The 20693-nt window shown below is 44.6% G+C and overlaps 2 protein-coding genes across 4 annotated transcripts in view; one reads left to right on the forward strand and one right to left on the reverse strand.

The window, feature by feature from the left end:
• Positions 1–2142: 2142 nt before the first annotated feature.
• On the reverse strand, positions 2143–12716 carry LOC133024084 (NLR family CARD domain-containing protein 3-like). Its single transcript, XM_061091047.1, has 13 exons — positions 12490–12716; positions 11720–11778; positions 11044–11155; positions 10445–10540; positions 9953–10048; positions 9591–9665; positions 8080–8158; positions 7764–7998; positions 5663–7463; positions 5399–5572; positions 5001–5174; positions 3471–3517; positions 2143–3168 (listed from the first exon to the last, which is right to left on the reverse strand). Exons 2-13 carry the CDS (start codon positions 11730–11732, stop codon positions 2639–2641), a joined length of 3432 nt encoding a protein of 1143 aa, XP_060947030.1. The 5' UTR covers positions 11733–11778; positions 12490–12716; the 3' UTR covers positions 2143–2638.
• Positions 12717–13143: 427 nt separating this feature from the next.
• asap2b (ArfGAP with SH3 domain, ankyrin repeat and PH domain 2b) overlaps positions 13144–20693 on the forward strand; it is a 31562-nt gene continuing 24012 nt past the window's right edge. For 2 of the 3 annotated variants that reach the window (XM_061091048.1, XM_061091049.1), the window contains exons 1-5: positions 13145–13463; positions 16539–16611; positions 17603–17748; positions 17833–17907; positions 18463–18512. In XM_061091048.1, coding sequence (XP_060947031.1) covers positions 13338–13463; positions 16539–16611; positions 17603–17748; positions 17833–17907; positions 18463–18512 — 470 coding nt within the window. In that variant the 5' untranslated portion in view covers positions 13145–13337. Of the gene's footprint in view, positions 13464–16538; positions 16612–17602; positions 17749–17832; positions 17908–18462; positions 18513–20693 lie in introns of all 3 variants that reach the window. The other variant, XM_061091050.1, reaches the window with a different exon arrangement.

The raw sequence follows: 20693 nt of genomic DNA on the forward strand, positions 1-20693 counted from the left end.
ATACTTGAGTAAATATCTGACCTGAAAGTGACTCCGGTAAAAGTGACAGTCACCCGTCAGAAAATGACTTGAGTAAAAGTCTTAAAGTTGCTCATATTAAAAGTACTTGAGTATCAAAAGTTTCTGGTGTTGAAATATACTTAAGTATCAAAAGTACAAGTACCAAAATTAAAAATGCAAAGTGCTTTTTATGGTCTATACAGACACAAAACATCCCAGAATTGTTCTCTTCAGGATTTATTTCAACTGACTGAAAAATTATAACAACACTATATATATAATGTATAATTTTACAAATTTTGAACCCGAGATGCTGAGGTTCAAATAGTATTGGACTAGTGCATCTGAACTTCTAGAGACAACAAATAATTAACACAACAGAATAAACAAGTTCCTCTTGTGTCTGCCTAAGAACAATAATAAACCACAGTATAACAACTAAATAATTCTGTAAATATCACTAAACATGGACCTTTCATCAGCAGCAGGAGTGATACACAATGCCCCTTATGATGACTCAGCAAAGGGAAACTAGACACACACAATAAGATAGTTTCTCTTTTGTTAACAGCCTGGACACATGCAAGTCCAGAGAAGAACAAAACACTGGACTCAGTCTCGTTCTGCTGCCAAATTTCAGACTGAACAAGGAAATAAATAATTGAAGACAAATGTTTTTTTGAATGCTTAACTACATCTACAAAATACATCCAATTGAATATCTTAAGATGCAAATTTGGTTACAGTATTTAGCATGAAAAAAAAAAATAATAACCAGCCCCACTTCTCCCTGGCCATGTGTTCTGTGTCCTCTCCCCCGACCCGCCCTTCTCCGTGTCTCCACCTGATGTCACCGCACGTTTCTTTAATTTGTCATTTTTCTTTACAATATTCTACTTGTTCCTCAGCGTCCGTCCTCGCCCACGCACCTGATCCCACCTCCCTCATCACCAAACCAGTGTTTACAGGCTGCCTCTGTCAGCAGCTCCACGGCGGTTTGTCGGTGTGTGAGCCCTTTGTGTCTATGAGCTGTATTGTGTAACTGCCTGGATGTTTACCTGCTTGTCCTCTCATCTACATGTAGCCTGGTTATTTATCATTAGACTCTCTTCACTGAATGGGCCTGGGGTTGTGTTTGCATTTGTTTCCAGCAGGGTGACAACACACCTGTAGGGTCTCTCACAAAGACACAACTCTGCTTGAAGTTGTACACATTAGCCAGTTTGTACAATACACATATAAAGACTCAACAGCTTCTAAGTGGTGTTGAGTCAGCACAAAGGGCGACTAAGGATTGGAATTGACAATATATAGAAATATAATATCTTTGCAAAAATTATATTGGCATTATAGTGAGTGGAAAACTGGGCCTGATTACCCAGGGTTCCATTTGGCGAGGTCCATTTAAAAAAATGAATTGCGTGAATATGCAGTAGTCCACGACACAGTGTTTGTTTTTGGTTGTGTTGACTGAAAGTTGTTTTTGCGTTTGCTTATATAATTGGTTGTGTTGTTTGTTTTTCCATCTCAACTTGTTTTAAGTCTGTTTGTTTTGTTTTCATGGACGTGTAAGACTAAGTAGACACGGCCAAACAATGATAGTCTATTTAAAAACAGTTTTTGTTTAAACCAACTACTTCCAATATTTTCTTTAAGAAATGTTAACCACTCGCTGCTTCGAGTTATGTATTTATGTGCAGATGTTGACACGAAGCAGGAAAGGGAAAACGAATGTGAATCGAAAAGGAATACCTTCAAAAAATCATGTAAAGTCACCTAATAACATAAATAACCACCTAATAAAAACAATAATTACAACCAGAATTGCTCAGTACCAACTATAAAATACAATTTCTAAAATGTGTAGGACTGCAAAGCAGCACTGGGCCCGAGCACATGCATTCTGAAGCGTTGCGTGCGTTTTGCCTGAAAAAAATAAATAATGACTGAGGAAATATTGACACATGGAGCTGTTCAGGCTTGGACTCTGATCATGAGACAGAAGTTTGGTGGTGATAGGACAACGCACAGTGGAGTTATCACAACATCGTGTCCTTTGGCGAAGGATGAACCTTCGCCGTATCTCAATGGTTTGAGGAAATGTCACAATTCTGAGAGAAAGAGAGAGAGAGAGACGTAACCTTTGCAAGAAATAAAGATTCCTCTGATCTTTGACCATTTAATGGTGTCATGCTTAAGATATATGCACAACAATATATTATACACCAAATAAGTTAATTCAAGGTGACAGAAAGATAACGTTAGTGTAATTAGGTGTGTGTGTGTAAATATATATTGTATTGTGTTATAATGGGATGATACCAAACAAGATTTCATTAGTTGACTGAAGGATTCAAATGTCTGATTTGTCTCACTGAAAATTCCAGATTATGAATTGTTGAAATACGTGGATGAATTTCTTTTTCTGGTGTGTGGATTGTGGCCGAGGAGGAAGAGTGGATCAGACGGACTGATAGGGAACTCCGTGGTTTGACCCCCGGTTGGTACAGTCCACATGTCCGTGTCCTTGGCTGAGATGTGACCGCCCCCCCCCCCCACAGAGGTTTGTGTGTGACGGGTCTCGTGGTGTAAAGGGCTCGGACTGGTTTCAGTTCTTTAGGCCACAGTGTGAGTTCCTTTACTCCGAGCACAGAGACACTGAGCCAAACCACACCCTGAACCCAGGGTAGAAAAGACTCCTGAACTTGATGTTGAAGGTGTGGAGGTGTATCGGTGCGTCCAAGGAGACGCGGTAGAAGGACAAGACGCCAGCAAGACAGTCCACATACACCCCCACTCTGTGAGAGACGGCGGCCGCGGGCAGAGGGACGAGTGTTTCTGTGTTGTCGTGCCAAACAGAATAACGATGCTCCGAGCAGCTCAGACACCAGGACTGCTCGTTCCCTCCCAGCCTGCAGGCCTCTCTGTAACCTTTCCTTCTGATTCCTCTGAGAGTCACCGCGATGTCCACCTGTCCGCTCCACGCCACCTCCCAGTAGCAGCGCCCGCTCAGACCATTCCTGCACAGCAGCTGACAGAAGAAGTCGAATCTCTCCGGGTCGTCAGGGTAGGACTGCTGCTCGTTCACCAGCTCCACCTTCCTGTAGCCGTCAGACAGCCGCAGGTTCCTGTGAGCGCTGATCGGGTCGAGAGTGAGGTCACAGGAAACTGGAGGAGGAAGAGCAAAGAAGCAGTTCATCCTCAAACTGACGATGAGCAGTGAGTGGTGTTATTGAGGTTTTCTAGTGACACATACTGACAAGAATGAACTTTGATAATAATAATAACTAATAATAACTTGGACTCAGGAGCACGGCTTCACCGTCAGATCTGACCACCTCTCAAACCCTCCGACCCCTCACCCGAGGTCACATGTCCTGTTCCGATCAGCAGCTGCTGGTGGCCTGTGTCATAACGTCAAAGCTACTTATCAAACAGGAAGTGACAGAATCAAACTGATGTACGCTTACATTTCCTCAGACCTGGAGTCAGCATCTGCTCTCCACCATCGTCCACCCTGGAGGAGAAAACTGAGTCAGACCAGCGTCTTCTTTTTAATAACGGAAACAATTTAACAACGTTCACTTTTGAATGACTTCCATCCAACAAGAGTTCTTACTCTACTGCTTCGTCTACATTTCTTGTTGGAGGCTGCAGCATTAACTATCTTGACCAGGAGAGTAACTCCATCTGTGCCAGGAGAGTAACTCCCTCTCTACCAGGAGAGTAACTCCCTCTATACCAGGAGAGTAACTCCCTCTATACCAGTAGAGTAACTCCCTCTATACCAGTAGAGTAACTCCCTCTCTACCAGGAGAGTAACTTCCTCTCTACCAGGAGAGTAACTCCCTCTATACCAGGAGAGTAACTCCCTCTATACCAGTAGAGTAACTCCCTCTATACCAGGAGAGTAACTCCCTCTATACCAGTAGAGTAACTCCCTCTATACCAGTAGAGTAACTCCCTCTCTACCAGGAGAGTAACTCCCTCTCTACCAGTAGAGTAACTCCCTCTCTACCAGGAGACTAACTCCCTCTATACCAGGAGAGTAACTCCCTCTCTACCAGGAGAGTAACTCCCTCTATACCAGTAGAGTAACTCCCTCTATACCAGTAGAGTAACTCCCTCTCTACCAGGAGAGTAACTCCCTCTATACCAGGAGAGTAACTCCCTCTCTACCAGGAGAGTAACTCCCTCTCTACCAGGAGAGTAACTCCCTCTATACCAGTAGAGTAACTCCCTCTCTACCAGTAGAGTAACTCCCTCTATACCAGCAGAGTAACTCCCTCTATACCAGTAGAGTAACTCCCTCTCTACCAGTAGAGTAACTCCCTCTATACCAGTAGAGTAACTCCCTCTCTACCAGGAGAGTAACTCCCTCTATACCAGTAGAGTAACTCCCTCTATACCAGTAGAGTAACTCCCTCTCTACCAGGAGAGTAACTCCCTCTATACCAGGAGAGTAACTCCCTCTCTACCAGGAGAGTACCTCCCTCTATACCAGTAGAGTAACTCCCTCTCTACCAGTAGAGTAACTCCCTCTATACCAGTAGAGTAACTCCCTCTATACCAGGAGAGTAACTCCCTCTATACCAGCAGAGTAACTCCCTCTCTACCAGTAGAGTAACTCCCTCTATACCAGCAGAGTAACTCCCTCTATACCAGCAGAGTAACTCCCTCTCTACCAGGAGAGTAACTCCCTCTATACCAGTAGAGTAACTCCCTCTCTACCAGGAGAGTAACTCCCTCTCTACCAGGAGAGTAACTCCCTCTATACCAGCAGAGTAACTCCCTCTCTACCAGTAGAGTAACTCCCTCTATACCAGTAGAGTAACTCCCTCTCTACCAGTAGAGTAACTCCCTCTCTACCAGGAGAGTAACTCCCTCTATACCAGGAGAGTAACAGCCTGAACGTTTGGATACAGTTTTGTGTTTCAGACACCTTCAGGTAATTCGTGTGACAAAGACAAAGTGTGTGAGCTCAAGGTGTGTGTGCATACTTCAGACTTTCCAGTCTCCAGTACTGGTCGTCCAGTGCCGCGGACAGCAGCTTCACTCCTGAACCCTGCAGGTTGTTGTTACTCAGGTCCAGCTCTCTCAGGTGGAGGTTGTTGGCACTCAGAGCAGAAGCTACAGACACACAGCTTTCCTCTGTGATCAGACAACCTGACAGACTGAGCACAGACATAAAACGTTTCCTCACAATGATTCCAGAAACTCAGCAAACACTTCATTGGGAAGAAATACAAATCAATTGAATCCTTCATCAATCGAGCTTCCCACATTGAGCACAAAGGGGAAATGGCCACTGTGTGAATATGTCTTCTCTTATTAAAATACTTCTGCGGTCCACTACCTTTTTTACATGAAACTGTAAAGTAAATGATCATTTCCTGACCTGAGAGTTTCCAGTTTGCAGTGTGGACTCCTCAGTCCTGCAGCCAGCAGCTTCACTCCTGAATCCTGCAGGTCATTGTTACTCAGGTCCAGTTCCGTCAGTCTGCAGGACGTTGAGCTGAGGACTGAGGACAGAGCTTTACAGCTTCTCTCTGAGAGGTTACAGCCGCTCAGCCTGAAGAAGAGTATGTGATGAAGAACAGGTTTTGGTTGAGACAAAGTTAAAAATTACATTGTTGTAACATCATTGTATTCGTCCACCTACAGAGCTTTGTTGGAGGCTGTGACCACCGGCAGCAGCCTGAGAAGAGCCTCCTCTGAACCAGAGTATTTCTTCAGGTCAAACACCTCCAGATCTTTTCCTGATGACAGTAAGATGAAGTTCAGAGCTGACCACTGAGCAGGAGACAGTTTCTCTGTGGAGAGACGTCCTGATTTCAGGGACTGTTGGATCTCCTCCTCTAGAGAACGGTCACTCAGTTCATTCAGACAGTGGAACAGGTTGATGCTTCTCTCCACAGACAGATCCTCACTGATCTTCTCCTTGATGTACTCGACTGTTTTCTGTTTTATCTGTCCGTCTTTTCCTGTCTGTGTCAACAGGCCGTGTAGATGTTTCTGATTGGTCTGCACTGAAAGACCCAGGAGGAAACGGAGGAACAAGTCCAGGTGTCCATTTGGACTCTGTAAGGCCTTGTCCACTGCACTCTGATAGAGATCTTTTAGTTTAGCTCTGTCTTTAAAGACTCTGGCTAACCGTGGTGCTGCTCGTTGCTTTGCCATCAGATTGACTCCAGAGTTGATGAAGGTCAGATGGACGTGAAGAGCAGCCAGAAACTCCTGGACGCTCAGGTGGACGAAGCAGAAGACCTTGTCCTGGTACAGGCCTCGCTCCTCTTTAAAGATCTGTGTGAACACTCCTGAGTAAACGGAGGCGGCTCTGATATCGATCTCACACCCGGTCAGGTCGGACTCGTAGAAGATCAGGTTTCCTTTCTGCAGCTGCTCAAACGCCAGCTTCCCCAGAGACTCAATCATCTTTCTATTTTCTGAATTCCAATGTAGATCTTGCCTAGATCTTCCATGGTACCTGAGCTTCCTCAGTTTGGACTGAATCACCAGGAAGTGGATGTACATCTCCGTCAGGGTCTTGGGCAGCTCCCCCCCCTCTCTGGTGTTCAACACGTCCTCCAGAACTGCAGCAGTGATCCAGCAGAAGACCGGGATGTGGCACATGATGTGGAGGCTCTGTGACGTCTGGATGTGAGAGATGATCGTGTTGGCCTGTTCTTCATCGCTGAACCTCCTCCTGAAGTACTCCTCCTTCTGAGGGCCAGTGAACCCTCTGACCTCTGTCACCCTGTCCACACACTCAGCAGGGATCTGATTGGCTGCCGCAGGTCGTGTGGTTATCCAGAGGCGGGCCGAGGGCAGCAGCTTCCCCCGGATGAGGTTGGTCAGCAGCACGTCCACTGAGGTGGACGCGGTGATGTCGGTCAGGATCTCTGTGTTGTGGAAGTCCAGAGGAAGTCGACACTCGTCCAGACCGTCCAAGATGAAGAGGACCTGGAACTCCTCAAACCTGCAGATTCCTGCTTCTTTGGTGTCAGTGAAGAAGTGATGGACGAGCTCCACCAAGCTGTACTTCTTCTCCTGCAGCACATTCAGCTCTCTGAAGGTGAATGGAAATGTGAACTGTATGTCGGGGCTGGCTCTGTCTTCAGCCCAGTCCAGAGTGAACTTCCGTGTGAGGACGGTTTTCCCAATGCCGGCCACTCCCTTTGTCAGAACTGTCCTGATTGGTCCATCTCTTCCAGATGTGGCTTTAAAGATGTCTTCTGGTCTGATGGTTGTTTCAGGTCTGTCTGGGATCCAGGATGCAGTTTCAATCTGTCGGACCTCATGTTGGTGATTGCGTTCTCCGGTCCCTCCCTCTGTGATGTGGAGCTCTGTGTAGATCGGGTCCACGAGGGTCGGGTCTCCTGCTCTAGTGACGCCCTCAACACACTGGAACTCCATTTTTATCTTAGACTTTAGTTTATGCTGACACACTCCAGCTCTTGTTCCTGAGTAAAGAACAAATTGAACCAATGAGAGAAGAGTCAAGCAAAATGATTAAGAATAAACAGTTGTGTTTGTCTATCAGGGAAAAAATTAATTCAGTAATTACAAAACCAAAAGCAGGTTATTGGCTCATATCAAATAATGATACAATACTTGATATGTTATAATATAATATAATATTACTGGTTGTGTGCAGACACAAACTTTATGACCACAACGGTCATCACAAGCAAACACCGAGCTGAGCGAGTCAGGAAGTTGTAACCAGGTCAAAGGTGAAACAACTCCTGAAAGTGTCTTACTGTCTTTGAGAGAGTTGGCCAGTTCGTTCAGCTCCATTCTTCTGAGGAAGTGCACTGTAATCCTCAGAAAGGCTTTTCTGCACCTCCTCCTCTGCTCGTCGTGGTGCTCGTACATCATCCCCTCGTCCGCACAGTGGCTCTCTAAGTACGTGTATCTGGAGCAGTCGGGACTCAGAGCCCTCTGGAACCTCTTCAGCTGGGTTTTCACATATTGGATCATGTTTTCCTCCAACCGCTGCAGGAGAATCACGTACAAACCTCACAAACAGTGCAACATGCACAATGTTTATTTGATGGCTCTTGTATATTTACACACCATGAATGTGGAGTCAAGGTCGATTGGATTCTTCGGCAGCGACGGACCACTGGGCGCCTCGGGCACTTCCTGATAAACTCTGTGAAGGAAACATGAACCAGAACTTATTCTCTCAGTCAGACATGTTCAGGTGCTGCGTGGAGAATCTCCGGGTTAAAGCTCGGTGTGGGTTGACACACATTTTGAAATGTTGTTTGCAGATCTAGCACAGCATGAGGACTGGAAGACATATGCTGATATTCAGGGTGTGACACAGCTTTCCCGGGAAAGCTAATACAGAGGTGCTGGGCTCACGGGGTCCTGGAAGTTTGCTCATCAAGTCTACACTTGTTTTGTGGACATGGAAAGAGCTTCTGACTGTTTCCCTTGGAGTGTTTGATGGGCCACTCAGAGCTGTCCCTGGTCTTCAGAGCTGTCCCTGGTCTTCAGTGCTGTCCCTGGTCTTCAGAGCTGTCCCTGGTCTTCAGAGCTGTCCCTGGTCTTCAGAGCTGTCCCTGGTCTTCAGAGCTGTCCCTGGTCTTCAGAGCTGTCCCTGGTCTTCAGTGCTGTCCCTGGTCTTCAGAGCTGTCCCTGGTCTTCAGAGCTGTCCCTGGTCTTCAGAGCTGTCCCTGGTCTTCAGTGCTGTCCCTGGTCTTCAGAGCTGTCCCTGGTCTTTAGTGCTGTCCCTGGTCTTCAGAGCTGTCCCAGGTCTTCAGAGCTGTCCCTGGTCTTCAGAGCTGTCCCTGGTCTTCAGAGCTGTCCCTGGTCTTCAGTGCTGTCCCTGGTCTTCAGAGCTGTCCCTGGTCTTCAGAGCTGTCCCTGGTCTTCAGAGCTGTCCCTGGTCTTCAGAGCTGTCCCTGGTTGTGGTCTTCACAGACAGGAGAATGTCCTTGTCATCTCAAAGACATGACAAGGATGAGTGGCAGTACCTCCAAGTTGTAGTTAATGCGTTTGTGAAGCAGTATGGTGGTTTACTCCTTTTGGTTGGGAGTGAGTCGATGTCCCGAGTGAAGAAATTCACTTATCTTAGTCTCTTAAGCACCAATGCAGGTCCTGTACCAGACCTTTGTGGTGAAGACGGAGTTTAGATCTGAAGAAAAACACTTTGGGCAACGAACACAGAATGAAAGTATTCAGTGAGTTTCCTTTGCAGTTACAAACCGGGCGTGGAGCTCCGACATGTGATGGGAGTCAAAAGGAACTGATCAAGTGAGGTAAGAATTCTCATAAGGAGGTTTCCTAAGCCCCTCCCTTTTTCTGTCCGCATTCAACTGAGCAGAGAACCTGAAGTCGACCCAGAGAACGGTGGAAGAACTTGATCTATTCAATCTGGATCAGGAATGGCTTGGTTAACCTGCTGCCACTGAGCAGACCACAGAGAGAGACCATGACAAGTTGATACATTTTGGGAGGTTAGACTTATAGACTTAGACTTAGATTTATATTATTTTTTTAACAATATTTAATTTCAATATTGAGAACATCTGAGTTTTCGGGGGGGCATTGTGTTTGTTTGAGTTCTGTCATCTCACCTTTCATCATCTGAGTATTGGTCACTGTTGTGGAGGGTCGCTTGATACTCTGGTGTGTCATATATTTCATTAACACTAATAGAAACATAAAAAACAATATAACCAACAGTTTTAATCAAAAAGGTAAAAGGCCAAATTTTAATTTAATAATAAATGTGTCTGAGTTTAGAAGCTTTTCACTGCAGAGATTTTGACTTGTCATAGCAGGAGGGATGAAAATATAAACTTCTGTGGCTGCATTCCATTTCAAAGAGCCTGGTGTTGAACCTTCGGACTCTGCAGGTCAAAGGTCATGTTGTTATTCTCCTCTTTGCTTCGACGGGTCTGAATCTCTGCCTTGAAAAGGTCTGTTGCATTTTCACCTTTCACCATCTGAGCGTTGCTCTTCTTCTTCGTGGAGCGTCGGCTGATACACGTCGCTCGTCACTGACGCTAAAGTCTCATAAATATAATAAAGACTAAGAAACACAAAACAAAGTATAACTGATTATTTTACAGAAGAAATCCGAAGTTTGATTTGAACATTGATAAGTTATATGTAAAATAATTGAATATATTTGGAAATTATATTGGTAAATATATTCAGAAATAAATGTGCAATTAGATTTGAAAATAAATGAAATCATTAAGAATATTCTTTCAAACTTTTGTGTCTGTCTTTATATTTCCACATTTTCATTTACTTATTTATTCCTGTTTACAATAACCCAACTCATTTTCTTATTCTTTGATATATTTATACTTTTTATGATTTTCCTATGACTCCATATTTAATGTCAGATTTTTTCAAAATAACAAGGCCTCAAAACCCAGGATCAGTGAAAAGTATTGATTAGATATTAATAAATGTTTACCTTTCAACATCTGAGTATTGCTCTTCTTCTTCGTGGAGCGTCGGCTGATACACGTCGCTCGTCACTGACGCTACAGACTCATAAATATCATAAACACTAAGAAACACAAAACAAAGTGTAACTGATTATTTTACTTAAACAAAGTTTAATTTGAACATTGATATCAAGTTAGAGTTTCAGAAGAAAATGACCATGTGAATATATTTCCCTGCGACATGGAGCTCTGAGGTTTGTTGTGTAAACACAGAGACTCTGGAGTCGGATGATTGAAGTGAATCAAATGAATTTAGGTTTGTTCTCTGAACTCTGAAAAACATGTGAAGTGATGATTGGATGCTGTCTGCTTGTGTTGAGAGACCCTGGATCGTATTTAACAACCCAAAATAAATACAAATATTAATAGATTACATGAGTACAAATGTATAGAATTAAATGACTCAATGTGAAAGTGGAAATAAATAGATACAAAGTATAATATTTGAGTCTTTGTTATGGCAGCTCTGTGACTCCGTTCTTCACAGCAGAGTTCTTGACATGTTTGTTACTCTTTGGTTCGTCCGGTTGGAAAAGGTTTGTTTTATGTTATATATATATTTTACTTTTCGTCATCATGTGAGTGTCGTCCACTGCTGTCGAGACTCGACTCGTACGCGGGTCTGTGGGATCGAGGGAAGTCCCAGTCCTCGCTGTGATTGGCTGCAGAGCTTCTACCTTAAAACAAACACAAAGTTCCTTCTGTAAATATTTAAACTTCTGTTAATGGAAAAAATACTTTATATCCAGAACACTTCAGAAATATATCTATAGTCTGATGTTATATTTACCTTCTACAGAAGTTGTGCACCCTAAAGTTCTATAACCAGAATATCTCACAAACGTTTTATACCTATAATATTTATTCTTTTTAAGTTTATACGTTTTAAATTAAGTTTAAATGACAAATAAACTTAATTCAACTTATCTCAACATTTTTGTTCCTACAATAACAGTTTTATTCATAATATTTGGTATATGTTTGAATGTTTGAATCCTCACTCATACAGCCACCAGGTGGCGCCAGCCTAGCTTTGTCTAGAGAGTCACTTATTTTAAGGTCATGTGACCGGAGGGATTCAATAGTGAAGGATTTGTGTATATATACAAATATTGGATTCACTATCTTGATGAAGGACATGTGGAACGAGGGAGACTGGGATCGAACCACTTCCTGGTTAGTGGACAACCCACTCTACCCCCTGAGCCACAGTGACAAGTGAAAGAGAAGAAAAGACTCACCAGCTGAATTCATGTTTACACGTGAAGAAGATTCTCCTTCATCTGTAACTTCTCAAAGTCTGAAAACATCAACATTCAGAATCACGAGTCGTTACAGTTTGTTTCTGACGTCACTTCACGTACGTTACTGCTCTTCAAACAGAAATGACTCAACATAACAACAACCTGCTTTACATTTCTACACGGTTACAAAATATTTTTACAGCTACAAAAATCTTTTTTACACATGGATAAAATATGTCAAAATCAATATTCAAGCACAAAATACCTGTGACCCTGAAGTTCTGGTTCAGGGAAGTTCTCATGATTTCAGGGTTGAAATAAAACAACCTGTTTCTTGACCTTTGGACCTTGTTGCTTCACATAAGGAAACAACAGAATAAAAAATGAACGGCAGAGTTTATTCTCCATCGTTTGTATGATATGAAATGAAGACGTTTGTGTCGTCGAGCTGTTGCAGCTCACATTATAATAAATATAATTTGATATCAATATAAATATCATGTACGATGTTAAAGTGACGTGATTCTGAACTTTTATCAGAAGGTTGATCAGTAACCGAGCGTTTGAAGAACATATGAAGCCACATGATAGAAATCCAGCCTGATGCTCACGACCTGTCATGAATGAGTTATGATAATAATCACGAAAACTACAGATTTCATGGTTCAATTCTTTTTCAACCCAAACTAAATAAAGTGTAAAAAAAAGTGTAAAATGAAGTAAACAAAGAGACAAAACACTTTTAAATCCACATGAGTCGGACTCACAGCAGCAGGAGCAGCGACGGTGCAGGTCTGAAGAAGAAGAAGATGAAGGTGGAGTCTTCACCTGGAGTCGCTCTGATCACACGTCCGACCTGTGAAGCCTCCAGAGGAACCTTCACACTTCAGACCTTCATCAGCTGCTGATTCTGCTCCTTCAGGAAGCTGTCAATCATCTGCTCCTTCAGGAAGCTGTCAATCATCTGCTCCTTCAGGAAGCTGTCAATCACTCTGAGCTGGAGTCTGCTGACGACAGCACTCAAACTAACTTTATTTAAAACAACCACGGGAAACAGAACATTTGGGTTTGATGTCAGCAACACAAACAATAATAAAAAAGATTATTCATAATCCAGTAACTGTCATTCAGACTTTTATTATCTAAAGAGTCATTTTCGAATAAAGTTTAATAAAGTCATTTGTTCTGTGTGAGAGACGATGCAGCCATTTTTTTAATAAGATAAAAATAAAAATGTATAAATGTGTTGAATTAAAATGTATCATTTATACACAGTCACTGATGGTGTTTATATACAGTTTGATGGATTCTTATATCTATGTTTCAGTGGCTGTTTTTATTTGATCATTAATCAAATGTTTTTTCTCTGTCTACACTGTGGGCGTGGTCTGAGAGAAAGCACCGCCCATGCTGTGACTTCCTCAAACAGAGCCCCGCCCTCTTCCTCAGGTGTGGCAACCGCGCGAGGATCGAGCTCGAGTCTCCGGTGATTGACAGCTCGGTGCGGAGACGCGTGCGTGCTGTGCGTGAGTGTGCGTGCTGTGCGTGAGTCCGTCCGGTGTCCTCGTCCCCGTGAGACCGTGTCTCTGCCGCGGGACCGCGCGGCGCGCTCACGATGCCGGAGCGGATCAGTGTGACGGAGTTCGTGTCCGAGACTCAGGAGGACAACACCGCGCCCACCACGTCCAGCTTCAGTACCCGGATGATCCACTGCAGGAACACCGTGGCTGCACTGGAGGAGGTCAGCACACACACTGAACTACACACTGTACACACTGCACACACACTGAACTACACACTGTACACACACTGAACTACACTGAACTACACTGAACTACACTGCTCTACACACTGTACACACTGCACACACACTGAACTACACACTGTACACACACTGAACTACACTGCACACACACTGTACACACTGAACTACACACTGTACACACTGCACACACACTGAACTACACTGAACTACACTGAACTACACACTGTACACACTGTACACACACTGAACTACACTGAACTACACTGAACTACACACTGTACACACTGCACACACACTGAACTACACTGAACTACACTGAACTACACACTGTACACACTGTACACACACTGAACTACACTGAACTACACTGAACTACACTGAACTACACACTGTACACACTGTACACACACTGAACTACACTGAACTACACACTGCACACACACTGAACTACACTGAACTACACACTGCACACACACTGCTCTACACACTGTACACACTGAACTACACACTGTACACACACTGCACACACACTGAACTACACACTGTACACACACTGTACTACACACTGTACTACACTGAACTACACACTGCACACACACTGCACACACACTGAACTACACACTGAACTACACTGAACTACACACTGTACACACACTGCACACACACTGCACACACACTGAACACACACTGCACACACACTGAACTACATTGAACTACACACTGCACACACACTGCTCTAAACACTGTACCACACACTGTACTACACACTGTACACACACTGAACTACACACTGTACACACACTGTACTACACACTGAACTACACTGAACTACACACTGCACACACACTGAACTACACTGAACTACACTGAACTACACACTGCACACACACTGCACACACACTGAACTACACACTGTACACACTGCACACACACTGCACACACACTGCACACACACTGAACTACACACTGTACACACACTGCACACACACTGAACTACACTGAACTACACACTGCACACACACTGCACACACACTGAACTACACTGAACTACACTGAACTACACACTGCACACACACTGAACTACACACTGTACACACTGCACACACACTGAACTACACTGAACTACACACTGCACACACACTGAACTACACACTGTACACACTGCACACACACTGAACTACACTGAACTACACACTGCACACACACTGCTCTACACACTGTACACACACTGCACACACACTGTACTACACTGCACACACACTGTACTACAAACTGCACACACACTGTACTACACTGTTCACCCACTGAACTACACACTGTACTACAAACTGCACACACACTGTACCACACACTGCACACACACTGAACACACACTGTACACACACTGCACACACACTGAACTACACTGAACTACACACTGCACACACACTGCTCTACACACTGTACACACACTGCACACACACTGTACTACACTGTACTACACACTGTACTACACTGTACACACACTGAACTACACACTGTACACACACAATCAATACACTAGGGACCCCTAAGGGACATAGGACAATAACTTGACTTAATTATAATTTGAACTGAAGATAAAGAAGAAGAAAAGTGTTTTTCAGTCAGAAGAGGAAGCGAGTGAACTTCCTCCTGCTCACGCTCGTTGTGTTGCAACACACTGATGATCAGTGACTGTGTGTTAACTGCCACACAAAGGGTCAAAGGTCAGAGGGAGGGAGTCAGTGGCCCCACACTCCAGGTTCAGGCTCAGGCTCAAAGTTTCCAGGAGGTTTTTAAAGTTTTTAAAGGTTTTTAAAGGTTTTTAAAGGATTTTAAACGTGAATCAGTCTCATCATGACAACTTTAAATCCAGATCAAATCACACACTCATAAATGTCACCTCCTGATCTTTGTTTGTTAGTTTCCACTGAACTTGTTGATGTTTTACGTGTCAGAGAAGAACTCAGATCTGGATCAGGGCCGGATCCATGACATTTTATATAAGTTAATAAATAATAACACTTCCTTTAACAACAAACACAACAACAGCAACCACACAACTTGACTCTCGAGTTGAAAACTATGTTTTTGTTCTGTAAATAGTAAAAGGTTGATTAAGAACTTTGAGCTTAGAGATATGAGTCTGGTCCTCACAGGAGACTGGTTCAGTCCGAGGTAGCGTGTCGCTAACATGTCGTTAGTGTGTCGTTAACATGTCGTTAGCGTGTTGTTAGCGTGTCGGTTTGCTCATATGACACCAGGTCAAAACTCTATCACAGGAATCGTCTCTTCACACTCAGCCTCACACAAGTCAGGACGGCTCGTTGTCTCCTCCTGTTGCATGCTGGGACCTTCTCCTCCCCAGGGCGATGGTGGAGCCTCCCGCGTCTGATCGAGTCCCAACACGACCTGTCTCACCCCCTCCCCCCCCCCCAGAGTTAAGCTCATCTGGGCGGCGTCCGTCTCGTCTCCACTCGTCCATCTGAAGTTTACCTCAGCAGCGACTCACCCTCACGTTGTAGCTTCCTGTCGACCAATCACAGCTCGTGTTTCAGATGTTTAGTTCTGCTCTCAGGTCCCTGTTGTCCTGGAGCAGAGAGGTGTAATCTGATTACTTCTGTCTACTCAGTTTTTGACCAAACAACAGAAGACTCTTTCTGGTTCTGTTTTGTTTATTCCTCTGCGCTGGCGACACCTAGTGGCCAGAGGCATTATGTTTTCATATTGTCCATCCGTCTGTCCGTCTCATTTCCACGATATCTCAAGAAAGTCGTGAGTGAAACTTTTTCAATTTGGAGCGGATGCTCGATGGACTGTCAGATGAACTGATTTGATTTCACCGTGAACTCATACGAGTCTGGAAACACTGTTCACATGGAGTCACACTTTCCCTTTAACAGCAGCGAAATTCACTGTAATAATAATAATGATAATAACTTTATTCATTTAGCAGCTTTCAAAACAGCTGTTACAAAGTCCGGCGACAGGAAGTGACTGTAGTTTTGCTGGTTCTGGTTCGGGAGTAACGTTTCTGTTTGTCCTCCTCAGGCTCTGGACGTGGATCGATCAGTTCTGTACAAGATCAAGAAGTCGGTGAAGTCCATCAACACATCTGGTCAGAGTGAGTCGGCCACTTCCTGTCTAAGCCACATATCAATAAAGTTATAAAGTTCAAAGTGTGTTAAAACACATAACACTGTGGAGTTCTGTAGTACTGTTCTACTTTGGAGTTCTGTGCCTGAAGGTGCTAATGCTGCTAGTGATACCACCGTTACCATGGCAACCAGATGAAGCGCTTCAATTACAACGAGAAACTAAAACTAACAGATCAAATGAAACATGGAACCAACACGTGAAGCTTCAGCTTCTCAGAGAAAATCTCCTTCTTCTTCTTCTTCTTCTTCTTCTTCTTCTTCTTCTTCTTCTTCTTCTTCTTCTTCTTCTTCTTCTTCTTCTTCTTCTTCTTCTTCTTCTTCTTCTTCTTCTTCTCGTCCTCGTCCTCGTCCTCCTCCTCCTTCTCCCTCTTCTTCTCCTCCTCCTCGATACCTTTGGATCTACATCAGCCATGTAGAGCCTCCACATGTCTACAGTAGAAACCATCACTTGTGTTCAGCGAGTGGAGACTCACCTCCAGCATTCCCAGCATGCCGATCTGCTGTCCCAGCATGCCGATCTGCTGTCCCAGCATGCCGATCTGCTGTCCCAGCATGCCGATCTGCTGTCCCAGCATGCCGAGGGGGAGAGACAAGAAGAGGCTGCGGAGCGTTTCCTTCTTCATCTGGAACAAAGACTCCTTATATTCACACTTACTATGTTCAGTTTGATACTTAGTTCATTTGAAATATTTGATAATCAAAATATTTGCCGATTACTTTTCATCTCTCCGTTCGACACATACTGACCTGAGTTGAATTCCTATTTGTTCATGGATTCAAATCATTTCAGAATCAAAAGTTCAAAAAGTTTATTGATAAAGAAGAATAAATATTTTTGGTGCACGATACTTTAACATGATTTCATGAGGATTCAGATCAGAGGTGGAGCCAGAACATTGATGTTAAGTTACAGGTTGAGTTTGAAGTCGGCCATCATCCCCTTCCTGTGTGTTTCAGCTCATGTGGACAACGAGGAGCAGTACATCCAGTCCATGGAGAAGTTCGGGGAAAACTATGTCCGCAAAGAGGACGCAGACGCTGGCTCCGCCTTCCTGAAGTTTGCCTCCTTCACCAAAGAGCTGACGGCGCTCTTCAAAAACCTGGTGAGGAACTAAAACATGGACGTGAGTGGATCTGGTGAACCTCCGGTGAAACGTTAGAGCGCTGACGTGCTTCTCTGTTCACAGCTGCAGAACATGAACAACATCATCACGTTCCCTCTGGACAGTTTGCTGAAGGGCGACCTGAAAGGAGTGAAAGGGGTTTGTGTTGAGTTTCCTTCATCGGCCCGAACTCTTCAAACATCCAGTGGTTTAAAGTCCTGACAAAGCTTCAAAAGTTTGAACAGGTTTCTTCTCCGACTTTCAACAGAAACATTAGTTCAAACCTTAGATTGTAAATAATCACGACCTCACGTCTCCACTGCCTCAGAAACAAAGCTAACCTTCTCAGAGTCAAAGATGACGCCCAAGTTCTCTTCCTGATTTGTTCTCATCAGTCACATGACTCGACTACCAGCGGGGAACACAAGGCGTTGCTAACACTTCCTGTCAGTAACACTTTCACCCCGTCGTCCCTGTTCTTCACCATCACTGTTCCTCCTTCAGAAGAGGAAGACAATCCACTTCCTGTTTGACAGCACATGACCAGTGGGTGTGAATGGTCATGTGACATGTCTTAGTATGGGCGGAGATTATTTCAGCTTTAATCACTGACATTGTTTAAATTCAAATGTCGTAAAGTTAAAAGTAAAATAAATGGATTGAAGCAGGACTCAGTTTCCTCTCTGACTGATCATGTGACGTCTCCTCCTGCAGGACCTGAAGAAGCCGTTCGACAAAGCCTGGAAGGACTACGAGACCAAACTGTGAGGAACCAGCCGCTGGCAGAACGTTCTTCAGTTCTCACACTCTGCGCCTTCTCCTTCTCCTTCTCCTTCTCCTTCTCCTTCTCCTTCTCCTTCTCCTTCTTCTCCTTCTCCTTCTCCTTCTCCTTCTCCTTCTCCTTCTCCTTCTCCTACTCCTTCTTCTCCTTCTCCTTCTCCTACTCCTACTCCTACTCCTTCTCCTTCTCCTTCTCCTTCTCCTTCTCCTTCTCCTTCTCCTTCTCCTACTCCTTCTCCTTCTCCTTCTCCTTCTCCTTCTCCTTCTCCTTCTCCTTCTCCTACTCCTTCTTCTCATTCTCCTTCTCCTACTCCTACTCCTTCTCCTTCTCCTTCTCCTTCTCCTTCACCTTCTCCTTCTTCTCCTTCTCCTTCTTCTCCTTCTCCTTCTCCTTCTCCTTCTCCTTCTCCTTCTCCTTCTCCTTCTTCTCCTTCTCCTTCTCCTTCTTCTCCTTCTCCTTCTTCTCCTTCTCCTTCTCCTTCTCTTCTGCTTCTCCTTCTCCTTCTCCTTCTCCTTCTCCTTCTCCTTCTCCTTCTCCTTCTTCCTCTTCTTCTCCTTCTCCTTCTCCTTCTCCTTCTCCTTCTACTTCTCCTTCTCCTTCTCCTTCTCCTTCTCCTTCTCCTTCTCCTTCTCCTTCTTCTCCTTCTCCTTCTCCTTCTCTTCTGCTTCTCCTTCTCCTTCTCCTTCTCCTTCTCCTTCTCCTTCTCCTTCTCCTTCTCCTTCTCCTTCTCCTTCTCCTTCTTCCTCTTCTTCTCCTTCTCCTTCTCCTTCTTCTCCTTCTCCTTCTCCTTCTCCTTCTCCTTCTCCTTCTCCTTCTCCTTCTCCTTCTCCTTCTCCTTCTTCCTCTTCTTCTCCTTCTCCTTCTCCTTCTTCTCCTTCTACTTCTCCTTCTCCTTCTCCTTCTCCTTCTCCTTCTCCTTCTTCTCCTTCTCCTTCTCCTTCTTCTCCTTCTCCTTCTTCTCCTTCTCCTTCTCCTTCTCCTTCTCCTTCTCCTTCTCCTTCTCCTTCTCCTTCTTCCTCTTCTTCTCCTTCTCCTTCTCCTTCTTCTCCTTCTACTTCTCCTTCTCCTTCTCCTTCTCCTTCTCCCTCTCCTTCTCCTTCTCCTTCTCCTTCTCCTTCTCCTTCTTCTCCTTCTCCTTCTCCTTCTCCTTCTCCTTCTCCTTCTCCTTCTTCTCCTTCTCCTTCTTCTCCTTCTCCTTCTCCTCCTACTCCTTCTTCTCCTTCTCCTTCACCTTCTCCTTCTCCTTCTTCTCATTCTCCTTCTTCTCCTTCTCCTTCTCCTTCTCCTTCTTCTCCTTCTCCTTCTCCTTCTCCTTCTCCTTCTCCTTCTCCTTCTCCTTCTCCTTCTCCTTCTCCTTCTCCTTCTTCGTCTTCTTCGTTCACTTGACCCGAAGCTCAACCCACTGGTTGTCCTGGTTTCTGAGTGTCTGCTCCTTCTCCTTCTCCTTCTCCTTCTCTTCTCCTTCTCCTTCTCCTTCTCCTTCTCCTTCTCCTTCTCTTTCTCCTTCTCCTTCTCCTTCTTCGTCTTCTTCGTTCATTTGACCCGAAGCTCAACCCACTGGTTGTCCTGGTTCCTGAGTGTCTGCTCCTTCTCCTTCTTCTCCTTCTCCTTCTCCTTCTCCTTCTTCTTCTCCTTCTCCTTCTCCTTCTCTTTCTCCTTCTCCTTCTCCTTCTCCTTCTTCGTCTTCTTCGTTCATTTGACCCGAAGCTCAACCCACTGGTTGTCCTGGTTTCTGAGTGTCTGCTCCTTCTCCTTCTTCTCCTTCTCCTTCTCCTTCTCCTTCTCCTTCTTCGTCTTCTTCGTTCATTTGACCCGAAGCTCAACCCACTGGTTGTCCTGGTTCCTGAGTGTCTGCTCCTTCTCCTTCTTCTCCTTCTCCTTCTCCTTCTCCTTCTTCTTCTCCTTCTCCTTCTCCTTCTCCTTCTCCTTCTCCTTCTCCTTCTCCTTCTCCTTCTCCTTCTCCTTCTCCTTCTCCTTCTTCGTCTTCTTCGTTCACTTGACCCGAAGCTCATCCCACTGGTTGTCCTGGTTCCTGAGTGTCTGCTCCTTCTCCTTCTTCTCCTTCTCCTTCTCCTTCTCCTTCTCCTTCTCCTTCTCCTTCTCCTTCTCCTTCTCCTTCTCCTTCTCCTTCTTCTCCTTCTTCTCCTTCTCCTTCTCCTTCTCC

The sequence above is a fragment of the Limanda limanda genome, chromosome 18 (genome assembly GCF_963576545.1).
Source record: "Limanda limanda chromosome 18, fLimLim1.1, whole genome shotgun sequence".
Lineage (NCBI taxonomy): Eukaryota > Metazoa > Chordata > Actinopteri > Pleuronectiformes > Pleuronectidae > Limanda > Limanda limanda.